This window comes from Parasteatoda tepidariorum, chromosome 12 (genome assembly GCF_982258835.1).
Source record: "Parasteatoda tepidariorum strain Cologne lab strain chromosome 12, Ptep-v5.0, whole genome shotgun sequence".
NCBI classification, from domain to species: Eukaryota; Metazoa; Arthropoda; class Arachnida; order Araneae; family Theridiidae; genus Parasteatoda; species Parasteatoda tepidariorum.
Genome location: NC_141766.1, coordinates 56,295,517 through 56,321,829, shown reverse-complemented (window position 1 = coordinate 56,321,829; position 26,313 = coordinate 56,295,517). Strand labels below are relative to the sequence as shown.

Below are 26,313 nucleotides of genomic sequence, written 5' to 3'. Positions count from 1 at the left end.
ATAATGGATTTCCCACTTCAACGATAACATATATAACATTTTATCTTAAGGAATTGTCGAGATTTTAAAGCTGACATGCAGCTTAAATACGTAAGAGTTAAAACTTCAAAAATTTCCAGTTCAGTGAGAATTTTTTCACTCCGATAAAAATCTTTACAAATCAATAGATTCTTAATTTTTGCAAATGATTATTAGACCTTACAAGGAAGCGTTGGACTAACTTTTCAAGTATTCGAAAACCCACTCACTACAGCTTTTCTTTTTCACAAAACTGTGGATTTTCTGCATACTGATATTTTGTGTCATTTTAAGAATTAGCATAGATAAAGCTTCCTTACATGTTTACACTTTGTGTTATTTTAATAATTAGCGTAAAGAGACTGATTGATTAAAAACTTTATTCGCTTAAAAATATTACATATTAGAAATAACAGTATGTTTCAAACGCTCAGAAATAGGCGCCCATTTTCAAGACTTGCCAGACGTGAATGAAAAGAAATAAAAGTTATTTGATAACAAAAGCAAAGTCGAGAATAAAAAAATTGAAAATTAAAAGTGAGGAACAAAACTAGAAAAAACAAGAGCAGCCGAGAAATAAATAACAGAACAGAAAAACCACAGGAGGCCGAGAGAGGCAAATCAGGGTAAAATGCATTTCCACACGCTATGGAGGAGACGGGGAGAAACTAATGTCGTCGAACTAATGCAGTTTTAATTAGCTCCTCGCCGCATCTCCATAGCTCTTATAAATGCACTTTACCCTGATTTTCCTTATGGTTTTTACTAATTTTGTTTTTCACCTTCATTTTTCCCTTTTTCGTCGGCGACTTTGCATTTTTATTTCAAATCACTGTTGTTTCTGTTCATTCAATTCTGGCACATCTTAAAAAGGATGGCTAATTTTTAAGAGCTTAAAACATGTCAACTGTAATTACCAATTTTTAATTTTTTGAAGCGAATGAAGTTTTTAATCAAGCAATATTTTACCGCTCTAGTTTCTTAGAAGAACTTATTTAGAGGGAATTGCCTGAAGATAGACAAAACTAAAGCTACCAATCATAAATAACAATTACAAACTCGAAGCATTTTTAAAAATTTATTATTTGCATATTATTCATGAAAAAAATTTTTGGTGTGGTATCAGAGCTTGCGGACAACCATTTTTTAAGCAAAAATTTGTATAAACTTTATTAAGAGACAGGAAGCATGCTTTTTTCTTTTGGGAGTTACAGAAAATTTAAAAAATTTCATTTTTTGTTGATAGAAGGTATCTTTTAAAACTAATAAGCTATGTGCCATTGTTTTTTTATTTTATGCAGAATAGGCTAAAATCAGAGTAAAATATGCCACACAAAAATGTTCTTTATGCTCTTCTGTCATTAAAAAAAATATATGCCAAACTAATTTCTGAAACAGTTTTGAAGAAATCATCAAAATATATGCCTCAAATTAAATAAATTTTCCGAAAGCCCTACTCGTGATCTTTCAAAAGATTCAATTTTGAATTTTTTTTTCCTGGCCGACCAGGTGGCCGAGTGGTTAGCGTGTCTGACTATGGACCCATTGGCGGCGGGTTCGAATCCTGCTCAGGGTATGGATGTTTCTTTCTCTCTGTGTGTTCTATGTCCTTTCCTCTTTGTGTGAATGTGACCCGCCCCATAAACGGGTTTGTGGTTGTGTGACGTGGGCGACGCTGCTCCACCGCCATGGCTTCGCCACAGGTGCCCACTGGGTAACGAGAAGAGAGTAGCAGTTCTGGCATTTCTGTGGCCAATGGGACAAACCCCAAGTACCCGTCATTATTAATATTCCTTCGACTCACCGAGAAACTTGGTAAAAAGGATGCAAATTTAGGTGTTCTGCTGAGATCTCGTAAATTCAAAATCAGTATAAAATATTACTCAACTTAAAACTGCGCAGAACTTTATTATAAAAAACATCTTGTACAATTAGAGTGGAACTAAAAAAAACTTTCAACAGAACTCATTTATGAATTGAATGAGTAACAGAGAATGATGTTATACTCTTTGCAAATTAAAATAAGTTGAAAGTCTACGCGATTTCCCCCACTCTCCACACTTCCTCCTGTCCATAACCATACTTTCAGCAAGTCTTTCCCTGAGCAAGTACTGAACCCGAACTTTTTACTGTACCGTACTGTCATGGGAAAAAACGCAAGATTTGGTGATACCATAGCAATGAAGAGGGGGAAGATGTGAAGAGTGCGAAGATAGCGTAACCTTGTAAATGCAATAAAAGTCTCAAAGAGTACAAATTTACTTCTTGGAGACATTTTTTTTTGTCTTTTCGGAGATCTTTTAAAAAATTTACTAGTTCATAGACTTTTTTGAAGATTTTTCAGGAGATATTTCTGTTTCTAAAACGGCAGTGTCTAATGAAATTATAGATGTACTGTCTGTCATACACTCAGTTTCAGGATCTTCTTTTTCCACAATATCTGGGTCAATAAAACCAAAATATGTTAGATCGTCTTCCTCTTTTGCATAAGGAAGTTCACTTTCTGATTCTTCTCTAACTAGTAAATTTTTCTCTGGAGAGGACGAAACACTTCTAATACCACTTTTAAATATTGTTACAGTGTCTGTGTAAGCTTCTTTGGCACCTTTAACAAGTTTAGAACCTGATAAATAACCTTTAATGTCTGATAAAGCGCCTGAAAAACCTGATTTTCGAGGAGATTGTCTAGGGTCGATATTTCTATTTGGGCTCAAACTTCTACATCTTTTCGGTTCCGTGGATTGTTTTGAAGAATATCTTGACGGGCTGGCATAAGCTGCCTCTGATACAGTAATTTCTGGTACATTGGTTCCACCAGTTGCCCCTGCAGCAGTGTCTTCGATGTGTTGTTGCAACGATAGGTTCGTGGAAGAGTCAGACGACGGCATGCGAGAAATAGGATCAATGGTAGATTGTTTCTCCTCTGATGTCGCAGCAGCTTTCCTTTCAGAAGTTTCAATATTTTTTTTAGTTTTTCCTTCTGTAGACATCTAAAAAGAAAAAATTTGAAGTAAATTGAATGAATATAACACGTGTTTTCTAGCTCTTTTCCACATTTAACTTAATCCTTAGGATATCTACGATATACACCGAAGAGCATTACATTATGACCACCCTCCATCTATAACAATGGGCTCTCCCAGGTTTTCATGGTTTCTCGCCCAGGAACAATGTTTTCATGGGGCACATTAGGACCTATAATCCTCATAGAACAATCCCTGACGTCTGTAAGCTACTTGAACATAGTTGTAGACCAGGTTCACCCATTCATGGCAACAGTTTTTCCTGCGGGGGATGGTGTTTACCAACAGGATAATGCACCATGTCATAACGGTCGAATCGTCATGGATTGGTTCGAGGAACATTCCAGTGACTTTCAAGTCATGTCTTGGCCCCCAAACTCACCTGACCTTAATCCAATAGAGCATTTGTGGTCCTACTTGAAAAACCAAATTCGTGCTGCCACGCTACCCCCTCGCAATGTGAGGGAATTGCAGGACCAGTTGGTGAGCGCTTGGTACCAGATACCTCAGACTACCTATCAGCACCTTGTGGAATCAATGCCACGGCAGGTGCTAGCATTTTTGAGGGCTAAAAGTGGTCCTACATGTTATTAGCAGGGTGGTCATAATGTAATGGCTCTTCGGTGTAAATACTAACACTTACATTTATGTAAACTCATTGTCATAAAATTTAGGGATACCTAGAATGAGTTATCAGAATGAAATGAAATTTTAGATACTTTAAGTTAAACGTTGATATAAGTAAAGGATGAAATAAAATCAAAGATAATCATTTACAGCAGGAAAAATACAAATAAATGGAGGTTTTAGAATCCTCTTGGCAGACTCCTATCGCGAATACAGCATAAGATACCGTCAGGTGCTGACGCATATAAGTCCTTTATGGAAATTTTATCTATCCCACCCAAAAATAGGGAATGCGGGGAGACGAACCAATATCTCCTAGAAGGCAGAAGGCCTCAGCATGGGTTGCCATAAACAAGAAATTTAATCCTTTAGTAGTCAAAACGCAATGACATCTTTTGTAATATCGCCACTTCACAGCTTAGTAGCCTGAACTTAGTGACATCTTTCCTATTTTTCCTCCACTCCTCAGTTTATGTTCGCTACGTCAGACTACTAAACTGATCTATGCTGAGGCCTTCTTTCTTCTATGGAAAGTTGGACTAACTCGACATCGTGACTGTTCCCCCGAGTGAGTCGCTGACCGAACACTGGAAGCTAGCACCAGATTGGATCAACCGGCTAGCATTACAATTACAATTTTAAGCATTTGGGTACAACACCTTTATGATGTCCTGTGGCATCTTCCAAGTTGCTATAAAAGCACTGCTAAAACGACAGGGAAGGGTGGTAATGTGGCAGAGGCAATCCTATGACACATTTTCCAATTGTAGCTGAGCATTGTTTTGTTGAAAAATGTCTCCTGGGAGTTATGCCATCAGTGGCAACACATGTGACTCAGTGACTCAGTTATGCCAACACAGTGACAGCACAGTGGCAAGTGACTCAGTTATGCCATCAGTGGCAACACATGTGACATGATGTCACGAGCGCATCACTGGATTGTCATGGTGCCATGGATCAATATTAGGGGTTATTTTGTGGCGTATGTGGTGGCACTCCATACCATCAGATCAGCTCCAGAATGATTGCTGCTGTACAGCATAGGTAGGCTTGACAACAATGGACAGTAAAATTAAAATGTTGAATAACTTGTGAGCTGATAAATGTTGGAATTTTTTAATGAGTGAAAATTCAATCTTAATGGTCATCTCAAATATGCTAATAATTAATGCTAACTTTTGTTACGGATTCATACCACTTTCTATAAATAGATGTTTTTGTTGAAAGATTTGAGTTTTGACCATTAAACTGTGGAGTTATCTGAAATTTGGCAGCTATGGTCACAGTATTACTTTATTAAACAACTTCTTTCCCTTCAAAAATATGCAGATTGGAAATAACAGTAGACATAATTTTTGTGCTTAACAATAGACTCCCATTTTCAAGATTAGCCAGACATGAATTTGAAACAAAAGTGATTTGATTTATTGCCAGTGAAAAATAGAAATAAAGGTTAGAAATAAAACTGGAGAAACCTTAGTAGCCGAGAGAGGATAAAAATGAACATGAAGAAAGCAGAAGAAAAACCACTGTGGCTGAGAGGGGTAAATCAAGGTAAAATGAATTTATACGCGCTATAGAGATGTGGAGAGAAACTGAAACGTTAAGATGGGAATCAGCATTCATATGAATAAAACAAGATTCCAGGGCATTAAGATGAGCTCATGAGACTGGGATGGAAATAATTTTCACATTACCGAAATTGAATTTATGCCGAAGATTTCAACAATGATGCAGCAATTGATTCCTCGCATCCTTGAAAATGGGTGCCTATTTTCGCGCGCTTGATATATGTAGACTTATTTACAACCTCTATATTTTTGAAGTGAATCAAGTTTTTCAATCAATTATTATCTTTCCTCTTCAGTTTTTTGGGATTAGTTATTTTCTATGATCTCAATAGTTTAGACAAGAGGGAGATCAAACACGTGGGGCTATCAATTTTAATTTCACTTTGAGTTTTGATCTTCAAAGTTTCTTCCAAAGTTTCTTCCATTTACGAAATTTTTGTACCCACTTGGGAAACTCTTTTGCCGAAAGATAGTTTCAAAGAACAAGGGATAATAATTTGTAATAATTATTTAATTTAAAAATAGCGGGGGGAGAGAAATTTGTATTGTAAAAGCATATAAATAATGATTTTAAATTACAAAATACAAAATTAGACAAACAGTTTTTGAACTATACAATTTCAAAAAAGTGTATTTTTAATTTCTAGACAACGTTTAGGTTAAGTTAGTTCAACAATTTTGATCTATGTAAAAAAATTTATGCACTTGCTGTGTTTTACAATTCGAAATTTTATTTCAAACTAATATTGAGCATATAAAAATTAAAAACTATTTTACCCATGAAGTTATAATTCAGTAAGAAAGTTTCAGAAATGAGTAAAAATATTTTGATTTACGTAATTAATATTAGAATTATAGCCAAACATTCAAAGTGAAATTAACATTAATTTTTGACAGCTCTCCGATTTGACTAAATGGACCATATGTTCAAAATTGCTGTTATCACTTTCCCCATATTTTGAAGGTCAAATAAGCAAAGTGAAAATATGTATATTTGTTGAAGTTTTTTTTTCGCAAGCTCACTGTACCAGGAATGGATTTAAGTCATCTTGTATTAGTTCCAGCTAAAGCAAGGAATATCTTCAGAACGTTCAAGATTATAAAGTTCCAATACAAGAAATTCTAAGAGCACGTCATTACATCTGTGAACTTCTCGTACATGAATATAAATTTGACTACGATTTATCAACATTTAATTGTAAATTCTTATAAATAAATAGTTAAACCATTTAGAGAATAAAATTAAAAAGTTTTATTTCTTATTTTATTCTCTTCACTATACTGAAGTATAAAGGAATATAGCAAGAAATGTTTTACTGTTTCAAATTTCTATTTTACTGCCATAAGTCATAAGCAAAATACGAATTACACTGCCATGGGGCAAATAATTTTATGTCTCCATACGTGGACCTCAGGTTTTAAATAAGAAAAATAATTTAATATTTCAAATGTTAAATTGCTCCTAAAGTAAGAACAAACATAAATAATATTATTTTATGATCTATTTAAATACAATGATGAAAAGATTTACTAATTATTCAGAAGAAAAAAAAGAATTTTTAAAAATATAAAGTATTTTTACAATGAGATGCAATTCTAAATGTAATACCAATACATTACTGCATTAAATCTCGGTTTCAAAACTATTTTAATTATGCAAATGACGCAGAATAAATAATTATTGAAAACTGTCTAACTTAACAATAAAAAATATACAATTCTTGGGGGTAACATTTCAAAATTATGGAAAAATGTTTAAGTTATTAAATGTATTTATGTATTTTAAAAGAATACACACAAAAATATTACTAAATAGATATAAAATTGAATACTCATAATCCTTTGAAATTTCACTTGACTACTACGCTATCATAAATCTCACCTTACGTATCAAGGTACACGTACGTGGACCTGCATGTTCTTGACTTTTATTTTTAAATATTAAGTTAATACAAATTTAAAAGCTTCATACAAATCCCAGTATATCTTTACGCATGTCATAGTATGTCTTTGTGGATTTTTAGTTATTTATTCAGGTTTCTAATTTAATTTTCTAGTTTTATTTCTAAATTTCTATTCTTATTTTATTTTCATGCATTCTTAATATTATATAATAATTGTCAAAATTGTAGTGAGATTTAAGATAGGAGAACCATTTACGAATAGTAAATTTTAAACAAGTTTTTTGATGTATTTAAGTAAGAATATTTTTAGCTATTGACATTTGCTGCTAAGATATTTCAGGCATAATTACGATGTGATAGATATGAAATCATCCAGCACGTTATATCACTTATAATTATATTAATTCAAATGGCATTAGAGCCTTGTCATAATACCAACTATTTTTCCCCATCAATTATCAACTGACGCTAAGCTATATTCCACAATAAATGCATAAAGAACAAAACTTACTTAAGCAATTTTCAACAAACTACCTCAAATTAGACGTAAGAGTACAGTGCAAAACAAATAAGCAAACTTTCAAACTCAATGCTGAAATTTTAATAGAGGAGAAAAGGTAGAAGTTGGTGAGACAGCCTATGCTTCTTGTTGAGTTCATTTTTATTTATTTATTGGTACATTTGATTCGTTCATTTACGTCGCACTAGAGCTGCACAATGGGCTATAGGCGACGGTCTGGGAAACATCCCTGAGGATGATCCGAAGACATGCCATCACAATTTTGATCCTCCGCAGAGGGGATGGCACCCCCGCTTCGGTATCCCGACGACCTGCACGCGAAGTCGAACACTTTACGGTAGAACAGTTTAACGAGAACCAATACCGCACACCCTCGGTCCCTACTCAGTCTGATCCAAGTGGTCACCCACTCGCACATTGACCCCAGTCAGTGATGCTTGACTTCGGTGATCTGATCGGAACCATGTCTTAACGATCAGTCCACTGCGGGACGTCAAATAGAAAGACAGATAGCACAATACAGAGAATTACAGCGCGAAGATACATCCAGGGTAACAGCGAGATTCGAACCCGCTACCTCCACGCTCTGCACAGCGTTTGACGAGCGATACCGCTCGGCCAGGGAGACCCAGTTGATTTTTATTTATTTATTCATTTATTGGTACAACATAACATTTGCAGGCTTGTGTTCTCAATGAAGGCTCATAAACCTTTGTAAAGTATATAGACAGATAGCACAATATTCAGAAAGACAACACCAAGATACATTCAAGGCTGCAGAGGGGTTAGAACCTGCTACCTCCACGCTTCGCACAGCGTTTAGTGGGTGATACCATTCGACCAGGTAGGCCCCCTTTTTTATTTATTTATTGGTACATGCAGGTTTGCGTGTATTGCTCAGCAACTGCCCACAGAACTTCCGATTCCACATTTTTATGATCATGTACTCCGCCTAGAGTACATGATCATAAAAATGTGGGTCTTAGAGGAATCGAATTTCGAACTACAGCCCCTCTGGACCGGAGTCCGATTCTGGAACCACTTGACCACTACGGCCCTAAGAGAGATGAGTTGTGGCAGTTGTAGTTCATTTACGCGGCACTAGAGCTGCACGATGGGCTATTGGAGACGGTCTGGGAAACCTCGCGGAGGATGAGGCGAAGACCTGCCATCACAATTTTGATCCTCTGCAGAGGACCATGACGACCTGCTCTCGAAGTCAAGCACTTTACGGTAGAACAGTTTAACGAGGACCAATACCGCACACCCTCGGTACCTACGCAGACTGACCCAAGTGGTCACCCACCCGCACACTGACCGCAGCCAGTGATGCTTGACTTCGGTGATCTGCTGTGAACCGTGTCTTAACGATCGGTCCACTGCGGGACATCAGTCCACTGCGGGGCTGTGAGAGAGATGAAGTTGAAATAAATTAAAGCTATAGGGTGATCATAAAAGTAGCTGTGAGACGAGAAATAAAAGGGGGTTCATTGCATAGTTCCAAGAAGAGGCCATGAGTTTGACCCCCACCAATCGAAGACTCCCCGTGTAAGAAAAGGTCACGGATACACGCTAAATCGGTCGAAATCTCAAGTCCTCCAAGTTCCCACCACAAATGAATACCTCAGGGTGTACTAGATCGGAGATTAATCGTGCCTTGATTCAGGTCAAAATTACCATCTGCGGATTCATGGATGGTGTGTGAGTGTGTGTGTCCAAGTAAAATGGGATATAACATGTGTATGTTGCCAATAGCCCACTGTGCAGCTCTTGGGCGACGTAAATAAAACAACAGCATAATTAGCAATTTGTAGTGCTGCAAAAAAATTTGTGTTCTATTACATTGGATAGCAAAAAAATTAGTGTTCTAATACCTTGGATAGCAACAAAACTAAACGCTGCAAATCCACATCTAGCTTTGAAAAATATCTTTTGGAAACCTTTTTTTCTCACGTGATCGGTGAGGCTTCACAATTAATAAATATAAATTTACTTTACTTAATGTTGATGTTGATGTAGTTCATTTACGTCGCACTAGAGCTGCACAATGGGCTATTGGCGACGGTCTGGGAAACATCCCTGAGGATGATCCGAAGACATGCCATCACAATTTTGATCCTCTGCAGAGGGGATGGCACCCCTGCTTCGGTAGACCAACGACCTGCACTTACTTTACTTAAACCTCCAAAGAGTATAAACGGGAGAGTGCACCATATATAGAGGATTTATGGGAGAAAAACTAGAATCGTTTTGTTCAGCTTAAGAAACTAATTCTGTTCATGGTTTGAGACACCACTGTTGCATGTTTTTCCACACTACTTGCAGGTGGGTGGGTGCTTTATTTACGTCACACTAGAGCTGCTCAATGGGCTATTGACGACGGTCTGAGAAATTTCCCTGAGGATAATCCGTATACATGTCATCTCGATTTTGATCCTCTACAGAGGAGAGGGCTCCTTTTCTTTGCTAGTCCGACAACTAGCGCGAAGTCGAGCATTTTACGGTAGAACAATTTAACGAGGCACCTCAGTTAACGAAGCAGTTATACTACGGACCCCTGGTCACTAAGCAGGCTAATCAAAGTGGTTAACCCCGGCTTACTGACCGCAACCAGTGATGTTTGACCTTGGTGTTCTACTGGGGACCGTGTCTTACGATCAATCCACTGCGGGAGCTCTATTTGTAAGTTCATTGATAGAGATACCAACGTGGGCCAGGATCCAGACAATCGTTAGGGATAACATGATTAAAGTAGCTAAAGCAATAATTCACTGTAGAGGATTATGTTATGGGGGTGTGTGTGGAGAGCAATAATTATACCTGCAATTTTAGATTTGCTCTCTGATACGATTACATAATAGAGGTACTCTGTGACAAATGTTTTCATTGCTAGCCATATAACTAAGACACAGTCCCGGTGAAAATAGAATTTATGACATGAATTTCGGAAATATAACTCATATTTTTTTGTGTTAACCCCTGTAGTGTTAATATTATTCTTAGATTTTGAAACAGCCATAGCCAGGATTGTAAAAATATTCCATCGAGTTTGGAGAGTTTCTTGAAAGATCTCGTTGAGATCTTTCGTAGTCAAATGCGAGAGGTCATTTACATAGAAATATTCGGATGGTACATGAGAGAAAATATTATATTAACCGAAACCGTTTCAACTAAAAATGTCCTGAAACTTGAGAAATGTTGGATTTCCTTTTTAAAACGAGTAAAATGTTGCTTATACAAGAGGATCAAATCAGAGAACCTAGAGAGAACTGAAGATAAAAAACATTTTTGCTAAATATTTAATGAGAGATTGAGTTATTGTTGTTAACTCCTCACCGAGTTTCACCAATACCTCCTAAAATAGATAAATCCTCAGCACGGATTATCAAACATGAAATTTGATCCTTTAGTAGTCCAAACGTAATGACATCTTTTGTATATTTCCTTTCTGAACAGTTTAGTGGCCCGAACGTAGTGACTTCTTTATTTCCTCCACTGAGCTGTTTATGTTTGTTACGTCGGACTACTAAACTGATCCATGCTAAGGGCTTCTCTCTTCTAGGTGATGATTTCACATGACGTTTCGTAAGCTCACCTGGGAATTTCTTGTCAAAGCAAGTGATTAATGTTGTAGTCGATAGCAAGAAATCGCTCTGAGCAGTGCCGTAGCGAGCTTAACTCGCGCCCGGGGCACAATACCTTTTTAGCGCCCCCCCCCCATTCGAAATCCATCTAAAATATACTCGCAAAGTAATAAATAAATAAAGTAGAATTAATAAAGTCATAGGCTCAAGTTAGGCATTAAATTTGAGACAAAAAATGTAGTTGAGAAAACAAGACTAGACTTTGAAATGTATATGATCATCTAGAATTAGTTCATAAGATACCTATTATTTATTTTACATATTTATAAAGAAATATTTTAAAAACACGCAGTTTTAAAACAATAAAAAAGTAAATATTTATTATCTCTAAGGAGATACATATATTTAATAATATGATTATAATACAATTATAAAACTAATTACTATGTGTAAATTTTCCGCTTTTGATGAAGCAAATTTATCAATAATATCATCAAAGTTGATCATTTCAAATTTTTCTCTTTCCACACTTAAAAATGCCAGGTCACTTAGGTGATCTTGTCCCACCGTTGATCGTAGATATGTCAAAATTAATTTTAATTTGCTGAATGACCATTCGCAGTTAGCAATTGATACTGAGATAGTCAGGAGTATTTGAAGTGCCACTCTCAGGTTTGGAAAAACATCTTCTCCATACGGGATTATAAAAGTAAGAAATTCTAATGGAGTTTTAAGTTCAATTTCTTTTCTACAAAGGAGTAACATTTTACAGTCACATTCTTCGATAAAGAGTTCTATTCCATTGAAATCTGTATTATACACTGTACAAACATACAAACGATTTTTGTACAGTGCAAATATTTGGAGATAATATATGTAACCACACAGCGTAGATGTCATAAGGAAGTGCTGACACACACAGGTCGAGTCAGCCAGCCATTAGAAAAGACGTGTCATTTCTATTATGAATATATTATTACAGTTTGATTAGTGTTCCTTTTTATTTACGAATTAACATTTATCATATTTCACTGGCACTAAATTTAAAATATTTTTTGCAGAAATAAATTATAATAAAAATAAAAATTATCCAACAATTTTTTTTGTTTTGCTGACCATTTGGCGCCCCTTTGTGAGTAGCGCCCGGGGCATGATGCCCCCCCTTGCTCCCCCCTCGCTACGCCACTGGCTCTGAGGTTTGAAATTTTATCAAACAATCTACTTTTTAAGCGAAATTTTCGTTACTAAGCAATTGAGAATATTTTAATGAAAGGATCTCAGATTTCTCCCTTCCATACTATATTTTCCCACTGTTAAATAATTGAGGTGGAATTTCTTCTAAACACAGTATAGTATTTCCTTTGTTACTAACAAGGATATATAAATCCCAGTCTCAGTAAACTTAATAAAAATCGCATTTAGTGCCCTTTACTTTAATAAAATTTAACAAAAATATAATACGCTACTTTACATACCATAACATGATTCTTAGAAATTTTGCATATTTGTTGACTCTTGGTTAATAATATGATTAAGCACTTTTGCAGTCAAAAACACTCAATTGCTTACAACTCCACTCAAAAATTTGGGGCGAGTTTTCTTTCAAAATATAAATATTTTGCTGGAATTTTTGTCACCTTGAGATTTTGATTTATTTACTATAAACACAATGCTACAAGGTTAAAGGATTCTTAATTTATAATTCACTTTTATTACTTTTTCAATATTTTTATTTCAGAAGTCCGAAATACTTATTCTTCGTACCTATTTCTGAATACAATAAAGATGCTGGCCTGCCAACTACTGCGTTTTTTGTAAAATATTTTATAGAGAGGTAGGCATTTAAAAACCAAAGTTTTCAGAATTTTGGGTAATATTGCCAACATATTATAAGCCTCACCCTGAAAGAGCTGGAACAAAGTGGCGTTGCTTATGAACTTTTAAATCATTTATATGTAGTGGTGTGGTGTGGAAAATAAGCTTAAATAATACATCAATATGTAAGCTTAGCTTCCACTAGAATAGGTATTTACAGAAAGCGTAGAAAGTTGGCAGCCCTGATGATGGTAATAAATAAAATTTTTCAAAACAGATTAAAAGGAAATTATTTCACTTCAGCTGAAGCTAAATATCCAGATTTGAATTAAGTATTAAGAATGCTAATATCTTCAAGACAAATTTTCAGTGGAATTTGGGGACATCAAAATTTAACGTTTCATAAAATTGTATATTCAAATTTGAAAAAAAGAAAAAAAAAGAAAAAAAGAAAGCGAATTCCCTATTTTGTCGATACGTTCAAAAACCGTTATCAGGACTTACTTTGAACAGTTGAATATTACAATAAAAAACTTCCTTAAACTTTCAGTTTTTAAAACTGCTGTGATAAAAGATGAAGAAACCTTTTGTCTCCAATTATGCAGCAATGCATTGCTTATTCAATGAACTTGTTGCAATAAACTGAAAATGAACTCAGTTTGCTCCTTTAGTCTAATGCAAGAGATTGTCTACTTGGGATAGCAATGTATAAAATTTTAAAAACAAATATCAGCATGAAAAAATTTATTTATTAAAAAAAGTAATATCAAGCAGAAGAACTATAAAATTTTCAAAAGTGACAAGAACTACCAAGTTAAATATCGTACAAAATGTTACTGAAATTTCATTTTTCTTAAAGTAGTTATTCTTTTTTAGGGGATTTTTCCTTTGAAGGAGGAAATTTATTAGTTCGTAAGAGAGGAGTCTCCTCTGTTGGAGAAGTTTGTTCACCTGGAGATTCGTCTGTCTCTAAAGAAGAGCCAACATCTGATGAAGTAAAAGAGGTACTCTCCGTGAGATTACCACTTGCTTTAGGCTTTGTTTCACGATCAACAAATGTAGGGATTGCACAGTAAAATTCCTTTTTCGCGATTTTTGCTGGTGGTTCACATTCTGAACCTGTAACAACTAGAGAAGATCTCTCAGGAGACAGACGACTAGGCATAATAGCACCTTTTACGCTTATCGCAACGTCTGTCACAACGCCTTTCAAGCTTGAAGCAGCGCCTGTCATAGCATCTCTTAAGGTTGAAGCAGCGCTTTTTACAGATAAACCTGACTTTTGAAGAGATTGACTAGAGTCGTTATTTTTCTTTGGGCTTAAACTCAGACTTCTATAGAATTTTGACATGGTCGATGTTGCAGTAGAAAGCCTTGATCTGGAAGTAGGTGCATTTGCCTCAGTAATTTCTGGTTCATGAATCCCTGCGGTGTCAGCTGCGCACATAACTATACTTTCTGGTTGATTAGTTCCAGCTACTGTAGTTGTTACTGCAGGAGATTCACTCTGTCGTGAAGATTGGTTCGTTGAGTCTGGTGACATATGAGAGACAGGATCATTATCAGATTGTTCCTCTTTGGATATACCATGTGCTTGTCTCTTGGAAGATTCCAAGTTTTTCTTGGTTTCCTTCTTATCAGACATCTAAAACAAATAAAGTAGTCATTTCTTTTTACATTAATATACATAGAAATTCCATTGCTCTTTTCTTTAATTATATTTAATAACATATTTAAGTTACTTGGGAATTTCAAAATCTCATCTGGTATAGACTATCAAGTACTTTAACGCCGATTACCAAAGTTATTATAAAGAAATTTTGTTACAAAACAAATTAGCCGTAAACAAAAAGGTTCCGAAAGAACCTGAAGGTCGTATCTGCATTTTTCTGAAGGTAAACTGTATACCGTAAAAAGCCACTAGTAAAGTAAATTGATAAATAAGAGTACATAAAGTATATATAATTATTAAATATGAAGAATAGATTAATATTTAGAATAATTTTAAGCAATTTTGGTACAATTATGAGTTCATTAAGATTCCCTTTGTTAATAGTTTCAAATAGATAGTCGTAAGAGTTTAAAGTTTTTGAATATGATAAAATTATCTTACATTAGTTTTACAAGATAATTTTCTTTTCTCAATAGTATTTACACAATAGTACTTCAAAATAATATTTACACATCAAAAAACATATTACTCCTGATCGGAAATGAAAGTCTAAATCAGATATTTAAGAACTAAAATGAGATAGCTTAATAGCAATCACCTGGTATCAGAATCTCAGTAAAATTTTAGATGTAATAACAAATTAAAAGCAACTTTTGATAAAGATTGAATCATAATTCTGAATTTCCATCCCAAAATTTTATAAATTTTAATGTGCGATTTGAAACATTTGCATAAACTAAAAATTAGCATTACATAGTTCAATTAGTGTACTTGCATAAACTTGTCTCAGACTTCTTGAACTTAGCCAGCAAAGTAAAACTATGGTACCCGTCAATCAACAAAAACATTCGAAATATTACAGTTCAGTAGGAAAACTGATATTTCGAAGGATTCGAGCAAAAACCAGTTATTCGATCAAAATTTACTCGTACTCGATCCAACTTAATATCTATTTGTTTTTACTCTGTTTCTTTGGTAAAAAGAAGATTATGCGGTAATATCCCGGTTCGTAAGGTCTTTAGAAAAATTAAAAAGTATATGCTAAATTACGACATAGAATGCTTAACTAGTATTTTTTTTTAAATCACTTTCTTTTGCTAAATATATTGAGCTGACCAATGTTTTGAGCTTATAAGTTGTCAAAGGAATAAAAGCATCACCTTAAAATGCAAAAATAATTCCAAAAATTTCTAATTTGTTTCAATAAAGATCCTCAACTTACAATTATTCAGAGATAACAAGAAAAACAGATCCTTCCAATAAGCTATAACGAATAAACTTTACAATAGAAGAGGTTGCTAGAAATCAAAAGTAAAAACACAAACCAGGAAAAGATAACAAACTTTCAAATATAATCCTGTAAATTAAATGGTAATTAAAGTAAGTAGGTGGAAAATTGGTTTATTGGAATTACATACATTTGCTAGCTTGTGTGCTCATTTAGGCTTATAAACCTTTGTCAAGTAGGAGGACAGATAGCACAATACAGAGAAGGACAGCACGAAGATACATCCTGGGTAACAGTGGGATTCGAACCCGCTTTACTTCCACGCTTTGAGCAGCGTAAGTGGTAAATGAGAGCTTCTCGCTTTTCACCTTATAACTATAAAAATCATTCTAAATTAGCGGCCTCACTTGCCGAGCCATCTCACTGACCCGCCAAATACCTTGTACCCAGAGGTAGGGGGTTCGAATCCCACCGTAACCCTAGGTGAATCTCCGTGATGTCCTTCTATAATCTTTGCTATCTTTTCTACTTGACAAGATTTTATAAGTTGTCTTTGTAAAGAGCACACAAGCCTGTATATATGTAACGATAAAAAAAATGTAACCAGGCTCGTGTACTCAATACAAAGAACAACTTATCAACTCTTGTCAAAAAAAAAGAACATATAGCACAAATTAAATAAGAACAGTACAATGAACTGGCTACCTCCTTGTATCAGAGCATTTGGGGGAAGGACCATACCCCTCAGTCACAGAAGCTTGTTCTTGGGTGGGGAGGAAGATCTCTGCCCCATGAGTGTTGTTGTTGTAGTTATAGTTCATTTACGTCGCACTGGAGTTGCGCATTGGGCTATTGGCGACGGTCTGGGAAGCATCCCTGAGGATGATCCGAAGACATGTCATCACAATTTTGATCCTCTGCAGAGGGGATGGCACCCCGCTTCGGTAGCCCGATGACCTGCACGCTAAGTCGAGCACTTCACGGTAGAACAGTTTAACGAGGATCCATACCGCACTCACTCGGTCGGACTGATCCAAGTGGTCACCCACCCGAACACTGACCACAGCCAGTGATGCTTGACTTCGGTGATCTGCTGGGAGCCGTGTCTTAACGATCAGTCCACTGCGGGACATGAGCCGGTGTGAAAAGTGGCTTCTTTCCTTGTAGAACTCTTGTTGTGTAGGATGCTCAAAGAAATCTGGCACTAATAAGTTGTCTGAAATCAAGATGATAAATTCTCCTAAAGATCCAATTCGAAAAGCACAGTGGAAAAATGCTGTTGGACTGAAGGATTGAACTTCCACAGTATACGCTCAGTTATGCAGTGGGCATTTTATTGGCGGTAAGATCACTTTTCAGATGTAAAAAATGCATTATACTTTCTTGATTTGTTGTTATGAAATATATTCTTGTATGAACAGCATGCTAAATAAGTATTGTATGGTAATTCTATGAAAATACATTTTAATGTTATTAAGTCCTCATGTTATACGATTTTAATAAATTACTGGACTTATATATTACTGATAACAACGTTAAATTTAGCCCGATAACCGCTTTCTTTTGGAGAGATTGCGTGCTATTACCGATAATTAAGTTTATCCCCTCCACCTTAGACGAACTATGCAATCTGCACCTGAGAAGCCCGGCTTCCGAGGGGAGGCGAGGGAGCGCATAGGGAGTCTTCCCCTATTTTATATATTAGTAAATATTTTTCTTTTTTATCTTTATCTCTTTTTTTTGTATTCGTATTAATTTATACGTATCATATTACGATTTTACTTGTTTATACGCAACCCTTTTTAATTATCTCAATTCAAGATTTAACTTTAGTTAAACACCGCACCACCCTTCCCATCCTCCAATTATTTTATTTTCGATGAAGGAGTTTTCCACTCGGACAGAAACTCCGAAAAGACTGCATTAGTTAGTAGGTAATTAAGTCCTCATCGTAAGCATTCGTTTTCTGTTTGCCTGTGAACAATGTAATGTTTCATATCTTGTAAAATGCCGGCCAGGTGGCCGAGTGATTAGCGTGCCTGATTGCGAAGCCATTGGCTGCGGGTTCGAATCCCGCTCTGGGAATGGATATTTCTCTCTCTCTCTCTCTCTCTGGTGTCTTCTGATGTGTGAATGTATGAATGTGGCCCACCCTATGAACGGGTAATTGTGGCAGTGTGGCGTGGGTAATGTTGCTCGCCTCCGTGACTTTGGTTCACAGGTGCCGACTGGGTAACGATAAATGAGCAACACTTCCGTCATCTTCTAAGTCAAAGAACGAAAGTTCAGTGCCTGCCATTATTTAAAAAAAATATCTCGTACAATCTATCCTCTGCATGCCTCTTCGCTAATCGTTTACGTCAGACAACTACTAACTCGAGAGCATTTACTGAAAAGGTTGTTTGCTAATTGTTGTGAAACAGCTAAAATTTATGTCTGCATGCGTAAAACACGTAGATTTTGGAATAAAAAATGAAACAAAGTGACTGAAGTTTGCTCAAAACAAAAAAAAAATTCAAAGAATAAGTGTGATAAGTATGTTTATAATTGTGTATTTTCATGTTTAGTGGTCCCGTAGTGGACTGATCGTTAAGACACGGTTCCCAGCAGATCAACGAAGTCAATTATCACTGGCTGCTGTCAGTGTGCGAGTGGGTGACCACTTGGATCAGTCTGCGTAGGGACCGAGGGTGTGCGGTATTGGTCCTCGTTAAACTGTTCTACCATAAAGTGCTCGACTTCACGTGCAGGTCGTCGGGCTACCGAAGCGGGGATGCCATCCCCTCCCCGGAGGATCAAAATTGTCATGGCATGTCTTCGGATCATCCTCAGGGATGTTTCCCAGACCGTCGCCAATAGCCCATTGTGCAGCTCTAGTGCGACGTAAATTAACAACAACAACAATCATGTTTAGTGCTTCAGGAAATATTTAATTTTTTCTAGAAATTAGCAGTCCCGCAGTGGACTGATCGTTAAGACACGGTTCCCAGCAGATCACCGAAGCCAAGCATCACTGGCTGCGGTCAGTGTGCGGGTGGGTGACCACTTGGATCAGTCTGCGTAGGGACCGAGGGTGTGCGGTATTGGTCCTCGTTAAACTGTGCTACCGTAAAGTGCTCGACTTCGCGTGCAGGTCGTTGGGCTACCGAAGCGAGGGTGCCATCCCCTCTGCAGAGGATCAAAATTGTGATGGCATGCCTTCCCCTTACGAAAATTTAAGGTATATTTAAAGTTGATTTGAGGTATTTTTGAGGTATTAAGGTTGTTTTGAGGTATATTTGAGGTATATTTAAGGTTGCAGAAAAAACAGCAATAAAAATTATACCTTGTAAAGGTTGTAATTAAGGTGTACGAGGTTGATTTACATATACTTCAGCTTGTTTTGAGGTTGCTTAAAATTCACTTCAAATCATCCAGACTGATAAGGTGATTTTTGAGGTATACCAGGTTTATTTTCTTACACTTGTATCAAAAGAGGTATTTTTTAGGTATAAAATTTTTTACCTTATTGCAACTAACGAGAGTGAGGTATTTATTGAGGTATATGAAGTCATTTCATTTATACCTAAGCTTATTTTGAGGTTGTTTTAAATTCACTTCAAATCATCCAGACTGATAAGGTGATTTTTAAGGTATACGAGGTTGTTATTTTTTACACTTGTAACAAAAGAGGTATTTATGAGGTATAAAAAAATCAACCTTATTTCAACTAACGAGAGTGAGGTATTTACGAGGCATAAAAAAATATACCCTTTTTCTACTAACGATAGTGAGGTATTTATGAGGTATAAATAAATATACTTTATTTCAACTAAAGAGAGTGAGGTATTTATTGAGGTGTATGAAGTAATTTGTTTTATACCTAAGCTTGTTTTAAGGTTGTTTAAAGTACACTTCATATTAACTAGCTCACTTCCCAGAGTTCCATGCGAACCGGTAAATGGCGTGTGTGTTAACAATCGAAAGTCTATTTGAAATTCGGTAAGTGTGCTTGACATTTATTAATTTAGTTTTATCACTTTTAATCAAATGTGTTTCAATTTTCAATCTTAAATTTCATTATTTTTGTTTTAACCACGCGTCCTGATCTTAAATAATTTAAGTTGGAGGATATTCTTAGAGGCTATCGTTGTAGGCTTAGCAATAAGAGAGAATAACTGAAATATTTTTCGTTGCTGTTTAGGGTAACGTTACTGGTGAATCGTTACAGCAGGTTATGCACAGTATATTTTATTGTTTGTAATTTATTCAAATAGAACTATTCTCTTTATTTTGCTTAAATGCATATGTTTTAACGTAGCAGTATGCACGCTGATTAATTGAGAAAAATGTTCATAATTTCTCTCATAAATAAGTCATTGAAAATTGAAAGAATTTTAAAATAGCAATTTTGCTTTGAAATTCTACTATAGCTGTATGCTTATAGTTTGGATATTTGTTGCAAAGTTTATATATATATATATATATATATATATATATATATATATATATATATATATATATATATATATATATATATATATATATATATATATATATATATATATATATATATATATATATATATATATATATATATATATATATATATACAGGGGCGTACGCAAGGGAGGGGTTTAGGGGTTTAAACTCCCCCCTTGAGCTCAGACAAAATGGCAAAAATAAAAATTTTGGTAGAAGTTATGCGGGCTATTATTTTTTAAGACTATATATTTTTATTTGCCTTATGCCTACTTTTATTTTTCATGGTATTTCTCAGAATACTGAAAAAACATTTACTATAAAAGGGTTGTACTTTTGAAACCAAATTCACGTCATACTGTAACGGGCTGGTTCGTTAGAATGTAACAATTTTGAATTATTTTGATAAAAAATCATGACCTGAAATTAGTTAGGTGACAGCATCTAGAACCAATGAAAGTTTTTCTGTTGAACAGAAATGTCATACTTCCGTTGAAGAAAACGCTTCTAGCATAACAAACTCTGATGAATGAGAAAGTGGCCCTCAAAGTGCTACTTCCCACCCATATGACATTGGACATTTTTCATATGATATTACATGCGAGAAGATATTTCATTATGTTCTTAAACTTAAAAAATCAAATCAAAATTTAACTAAACAATGCTGTCTAAATAAAAAGTAAAAATTGTCTAGCTGTCTAAATTAGGGAAATAATTGTGCTTTATTACATACTCGAATTTCTTTTAGTAGTTTCAGAAAATTATGAACACCCCCCTTGAAAAAATTCTGTGTATGCCACTGTATGTATGTATGTATGTATATATATATATATATATATATATATATATATATATATATATATATATATATATATATATATATATATATATATATATATATATATATATATATATATATATATATATATATATAATATATATATATATATATATAATATATATATATATATATATATATATATATAATATATATATATATATATATATACAATATATATATATATATATATACAATATATATATATATATATACAATATATATATATATATATATATATATATATATATATATACAATATATATATATATATATATATATATATATATATATATATATATATATATATATATATAATATATATACAATATATATATATATATATATATATATATATATATATATATATATATATATATATATATATATATATATATATATATATATATATACAATATATATATATATATATATATATATATATATATATATATATATATATATATATATATACAATATATATATATATATATATATATATGTATATATATATATATATATATATATATATATATATATATATATATATATATATATATATATATATATATATATATATATATATATATATATTTACAGAGCTTATCCACAGTTCCCTGATATTGCTGAGATGACCTAGGTTGTAAATAGCACATGCGCAGCGGCGCAGAAGACGAGACTAGCAAGCTGCTCAGCCTTCCCCTAGGAAATAGTTCTGAATTTATACCTAAAAGAAAAAGTAATCTCTCCTAATAAACTACAGAATTTATGTAATTGTTGATAACAATAGCTTGCTAGATATTTGATAATTGAAAACTAGTAACTGTACTAGCTAACTTTTTCATGTTTGATCACAAAACTGCTATTTTCACGACATGTTATTTTCTCGCATTTTACCCACGTTAATTATTTACTAAGCAGATTGTTATTACTTATTAGAATATTGAGCAGAATTAGATTAAATCCGATTTCAAGTTTATATGACAATTTGTTTCAAGGTTATGAGCATTTTCATGCAGCTGTTTATGGTTCACTACTTCAAAAATGTGCGAATTTCGGAAATCTTAAATTTTTTAGAAATAAGTCAGTATAGTATGCAATTTTGATCCTGAATTGAATAAAATCAATTGCAAATAAAAACATTTATGGTTGAAAGTAATATGCATTGTTTTGAATTTCATCCTATGGGATGGGTATTTATATTTAAACAAGTGTTTGTAACAACTAACTATTGGTTTTATTCTTCTCGGTCTTATAAGTTATATAGGAGATATTATACTCAACTTATTTTAAAAGTATTATTTCAAATCATTCTCTCTTAGACATTTTCCTCACATAAAATTACTCACAACTTTAAAATAAATGCTCCTTATCAGCTTGTAATTTGTTCTATTCGATTGAGTGTAAAAAGAGAATAAAAATTCGTACATAACTTTAAAATTTTAATTTATTAAACGATTGTTGATTCTTGATTACATAGATTAAAAAATATTAAAATAACTATTTTTTTAAGAAACTCTGATGTGATTGACAATAACGTAAGTCCTTTTCAGAATCAACGTCAAAAATTTTTAAAAAAGCTATTAGTTTCATGAAGTCTGACTAAAAGTTTAAAAATATAGACTAGGTTTATTGAGTTTAAAGATTTTTTAAAAAAAATCTAATTATTAAACTTACAAGTACCAGAATGTTACAGATGTATAGAACAATAAAAAGTGTTTAAATTGCATAATAAGATTGGAATTATACAGGGTGTTTATAAAGTCCCGGACCCATTTTGATGTTTAATAACTCATTAAATAATAAAGATAGATTAAAATTAATAACATAAATGGTTAGATAGACTCAAAAAGTTTCATGACCCTGGTCAATGAACTTCCACGTTTGCCCCCTTCGTCGCACGGAGAATATCAAGTCGACAGTCAATTTCACGCCAGGTAGCTTTCTTTTTTACCGAAAAGACGGTCTCATCAGTCGTATACTTAGACATGTTGGAAAATTTCGTATTTCCACAACTAGAACAGCTTCAGCCACATGTCTTTTTGCAACAAGATGGTGCACCACCTCATTGGGCTATCATCGTTCGTAGTTCTTTGAATGACCATTTTCCAGGAAGATGGATTGAGCGAGGAGGTCCAATCCCTTGGCCACCCAGATCACTTGATATAACGCCATTGCACTTTTTTCTTTGGGGATTTATAAAGAAAAATGTTTACAGGAGGATCGTGTCGAACATTGATGACCTAAAAGCCAGAATTACAACCGCAATACTTTCTGTGGATGCCGACATGCTTGCCGCTACCTGGCGTGAAATTGACTATCGACTTGATATTCTCCATGCGACAAAGAGGGCACACGTGGGAGTTCATTGACAAGGGTCATGAAACTTTTTGAGTCTATCTAAATATTTATGTTATTAATTTTAATCTATCTTTATTATTTTATGAGTTATTAAACATCAAAATGGGTCCGGGACTTTATAAACACCCTGTATAGTTGAATTTCTGTAAATGTTGTTAATGGTAATACTGTCTTCAATGTATTTAATCAGTATATGTGGCTGTGATACATATCATGCTTTTTAGCTACGAGGATTGAATAGAAATGGCAGAAGAGTAATACTATTTATCTGAAAAAGAAAATTAATTTTATCCAGTTAATTTAAATCATAAAAAAAGCAATTTCTAATATTTTAAAATCTGCCACTATTATTGTAAATATGACTTTCTTACTAATTCATATTTTTTTTTCTTTTAGGTTCCAATAATTACAAGTTTCAACATGTAGACAGAAACAGTAATTAAAATAATTTTGTTGGTTTGCAAATAAATGACATTTTAGTTTTAAATAAAAGTTGTACTTTGAATTTCAGCTGACTAATTATTCAAATTTGTAGTTTTATAGCTTTAAAAATTCAAGCACCTTAGACAACTATCTTCTAAAAATACGAGTATGAGTTCCCATAAATAATTTTTACTGACTGTAGAATTTGGATAAGTGTTATTTTGAGATTATTTAAATCAATCTATTAAAATTATAGAAGAATTATGCATTTAAAACTTTCTTTTATAGCTAAACAAAAGAAACAATTACTGCCGAAGGTCTAATATCAAAACTTTCAGGTTGATAAATGATCTCTACTAGTGAAAAAAATATAATGATATACATTATTCTTCATATAATATAAATAATATCTTTATATATATAATATTTTTTATATAGTGAGTCTAAAAATTAACAAACTAGGTGGTCCGTATAACACCTCACCTTCGTAAGTGCTAAAAAAACAGATTTAAGTTGAGCTACATAAGCCTGAAGTGTAAAATGTCGCATCTTTTGTTGATAAATTAATACTTCTAAAAATAGAAAAATATATACTTGAGGTTACGAAATAATAACTTAAGGTAGAACATGGAACACATGGCGCTAATAAAAAATAACCTTTCCAAGTGTTGAAAATACACTTCAGGTTGATTTATAACAACCAGAAGTGTAAAATGGCCCACCTTAGGTTGAAAAATATATACCTCTACAAGCATAAAATTATATGCCTGAGGTTGAAAAATAATTACCTGAGGTAGAACAAAATACATTTGAGGCTGATTTATAACTACCAGAAGTGTAAAACGACACACCACAGGTTGATAAATATATACCTCTACAAGCATAGAATTATATACCTGAGGTTGAAAAACAATTACCTGAAGTCGAACAAAATACACGTGAGGTAGATTTATAATAAGCTGAAGTGTAAAATGACACACCATAGGTTGAAAAATATATACCTCTACAAGCATAAAATTAGATACCTGAGGTTGAAAAATAATTACCTGAAGTCGAACAAAATACACCTGAGGTTGATTTATAATAACCTGAAGTGTAAAATGACACACCTTAGGTTGTTGAATAAATACTTCCACAAGTGTAAAAAAAATATACTTCAGGCTGATAAGTAATAACCTAAGATTGAAAATGAAACACTTTAAAGTCGTAAATATCTACCTCTCCCCAGATGTAAAATTAAACATCTCAAGTTGAAACATATATACCTCTGGAGGTATATTTAAGGTACATTTGAGGTTGGTTTTGAGGTATTCATTTGCACCCTTTTTAACCTCAACGACGTATTTAAATAACAACCTCCTTTCCACCTTTAAAATATACCTCGTTTATACCTCATTTATACCTCGATTTTTTCATAAGGGTCGGATCATCCTCAGGGATGTTTCCCAGACCGTCGCCAATAGCCCATTGTGCAGCTCTAGTGCGACGTAAATGAACTACAACAACAACTAAAAATTAGTAGTTTATGTTTTAAGTTCGATTTACAAGTTAAAATGGAAAGGTAGTGTCCTTTGTAAATTAGTTACCCATTAGCAGCAATCATTTACGTTTATAATTTTGTATAAAAAGTTTACTGGTGAATACTGCTTTTTTATTAGCTATTTTATTATTTTTTTACTCGCGACTTACTATTTTACTAGTCAGTCGTTTCTGCTGAAGACAGCGAAAGATTTGTATTTAGCAGAGCATTAGCAAAACTGAAAATGTAATTATTGTTGAAATTTAGTTCAAGGCAGTGATAATAAAATCGGTATTTTATTTTATAACCGTCTGTGAACAGCCGACCCAATTTTTGGTTTTCGACAACTAATGTTCAACTCCGTAGCGTTGTAATTTAAAACCTAATCCAGAAGACAGGGGAACTCCTGGATCAAGTATTGGGAAAAATATGCTTTCGTGGAGGACTATTTGATGGAACTAACCTGCATTTGCGTTACATGAAGAGTACCGCGAGAACCTCCCACAGTTAGCGAGACGGCAAAGGGACTCTAACCCATGATCCGTCTACCATTGAGGATATTTCACATCAGCACTGCTGTCGGTGGAAGCCGGATGCGGAGTTCGTATCCCAGCCATCACCGGGATTCGAACCCGGTTCACCTCATTGAAAGACGAACGCTCTATCTCCTGAGCCATCGCTACTCAAAATCTGATTTGAAATTAACCCATCAAAATATTATATACCCCAATGGCTTAAGCAACCATAGG

The 26,313-nt window shown here is 34.0% G+C and overlaps 3 protein-coding genes across 8 annotated transcripts in view; 1 reads left to right on the top strand and 2 right to left on the bottom strand.

Annotated features, from left to right (window-relative positions):
• Window positions 1-1,906: 1,906 nt before the first annotated feature.
• Window positions 1,907-7,844, bottom strand: LOC107452336 (uncharacterized). Of its 3 annotated transcripts, none has more exons than XM_016068750.4 (2): window positions 7,655-7,844; window positions 1,907-3,008 (listed from the first exon to the last, which is right to left on the bottom strand). In XM_016068750.4, the coding sequence occupies exon 2, from the start codon at window positions 3,006-3,008 to the stop codon at window positions 2,331-2,333; it is 678 nt and encodes a 225-aa protein (XP_015924236.1). In that variant the 5' UTR covers window positions 7,655-7,844; the 3' UTR covers window positions 1,907-2,330. The 3 variants fall into 3 exon arrangements, with proteins under 3 accessions (XP_015924236.1, XP_015924247.1, XP_071044184.1); XM_016068761.4 differs by lacking the exon at window positions 7,655-7,844 and adding an exon at window positions 7,494-7,514; XM_071188083.2 differs by lacking the exon at window positions 7,655-7,844 and adding an exon at window positions 7,072-7,147.
• A 5,947-nt stretch (window positions 7,845-13,791) lies between these two features.
• LOC107452337 (uncharacterized) lies at window positions 13,792-16,211 on the bottom strand. Of its 4 annotated transcripts, none has more exons than XM_087155789.1 (2): window positions 16,060-16,211; window positions 13,792-14,707 (listed from the first exon to the last, which is right to left on the bottom strand). In XM_087155789.1, exon 2 carries the CDS (start codon window positions 14,705-14,707, stop codon window positions 13,925-13,927), a length of 783 nt encoding a protein of 260 aa, XP_087011915.1. In that variant the 5' UTR covers window positions 16,060-16,211; the 3' UTR covers window positions 13,792-13,924. The 4 variants fall into 4 exon arrangements, with proteins under 4 accessions (XP_087011915.1, XP_087011916.1, XP_015924272.2 ...); XM_087155790.1 differs by having other exon boundaries at window positions 16,153-16,177; XM_016068786.2 differs by having other exon boundaries at window positions 16,078-16,133.
• Window positions 16,212-17,078: 867 nt separating this feature from the next.
• The window catches only part of PEK (pancreatic eIF-2alpha kinase), a 71,961-nt gene continuing 62,726 nt past the window's right edge, over window positions 17,079-26,313 (top strand). Inside the window, exon 1 of the mRNA XM_043049481.3 lies at window positions 17,079-17,304. Within this exon, the coding sequence (XP_042905415.2) occupies window positions 17,282-17,304 (23 nt within the window). The 5' untranslated portion in view covers window positions 17,079-17,281. The remainder of the gene's footprint in view (window positions 17,305-26,313) is intronic.

Coding starts and splice junctions, on each gene's coding strand:
- LOC107452336 (XM_016068750.4), bottom strand. CDS start 3,008: ATGTCTACAGAAGGAAAAACTAAAAAAAATATTGAAACTTCTGAAAGG.
- LOC107452337 (XM_087155789.1), bottom strand. CDS start 14,707: ATGTCTGATAAGAAGGAAACCAAGAAAAACTTGGAATCTTCCAAGAGA.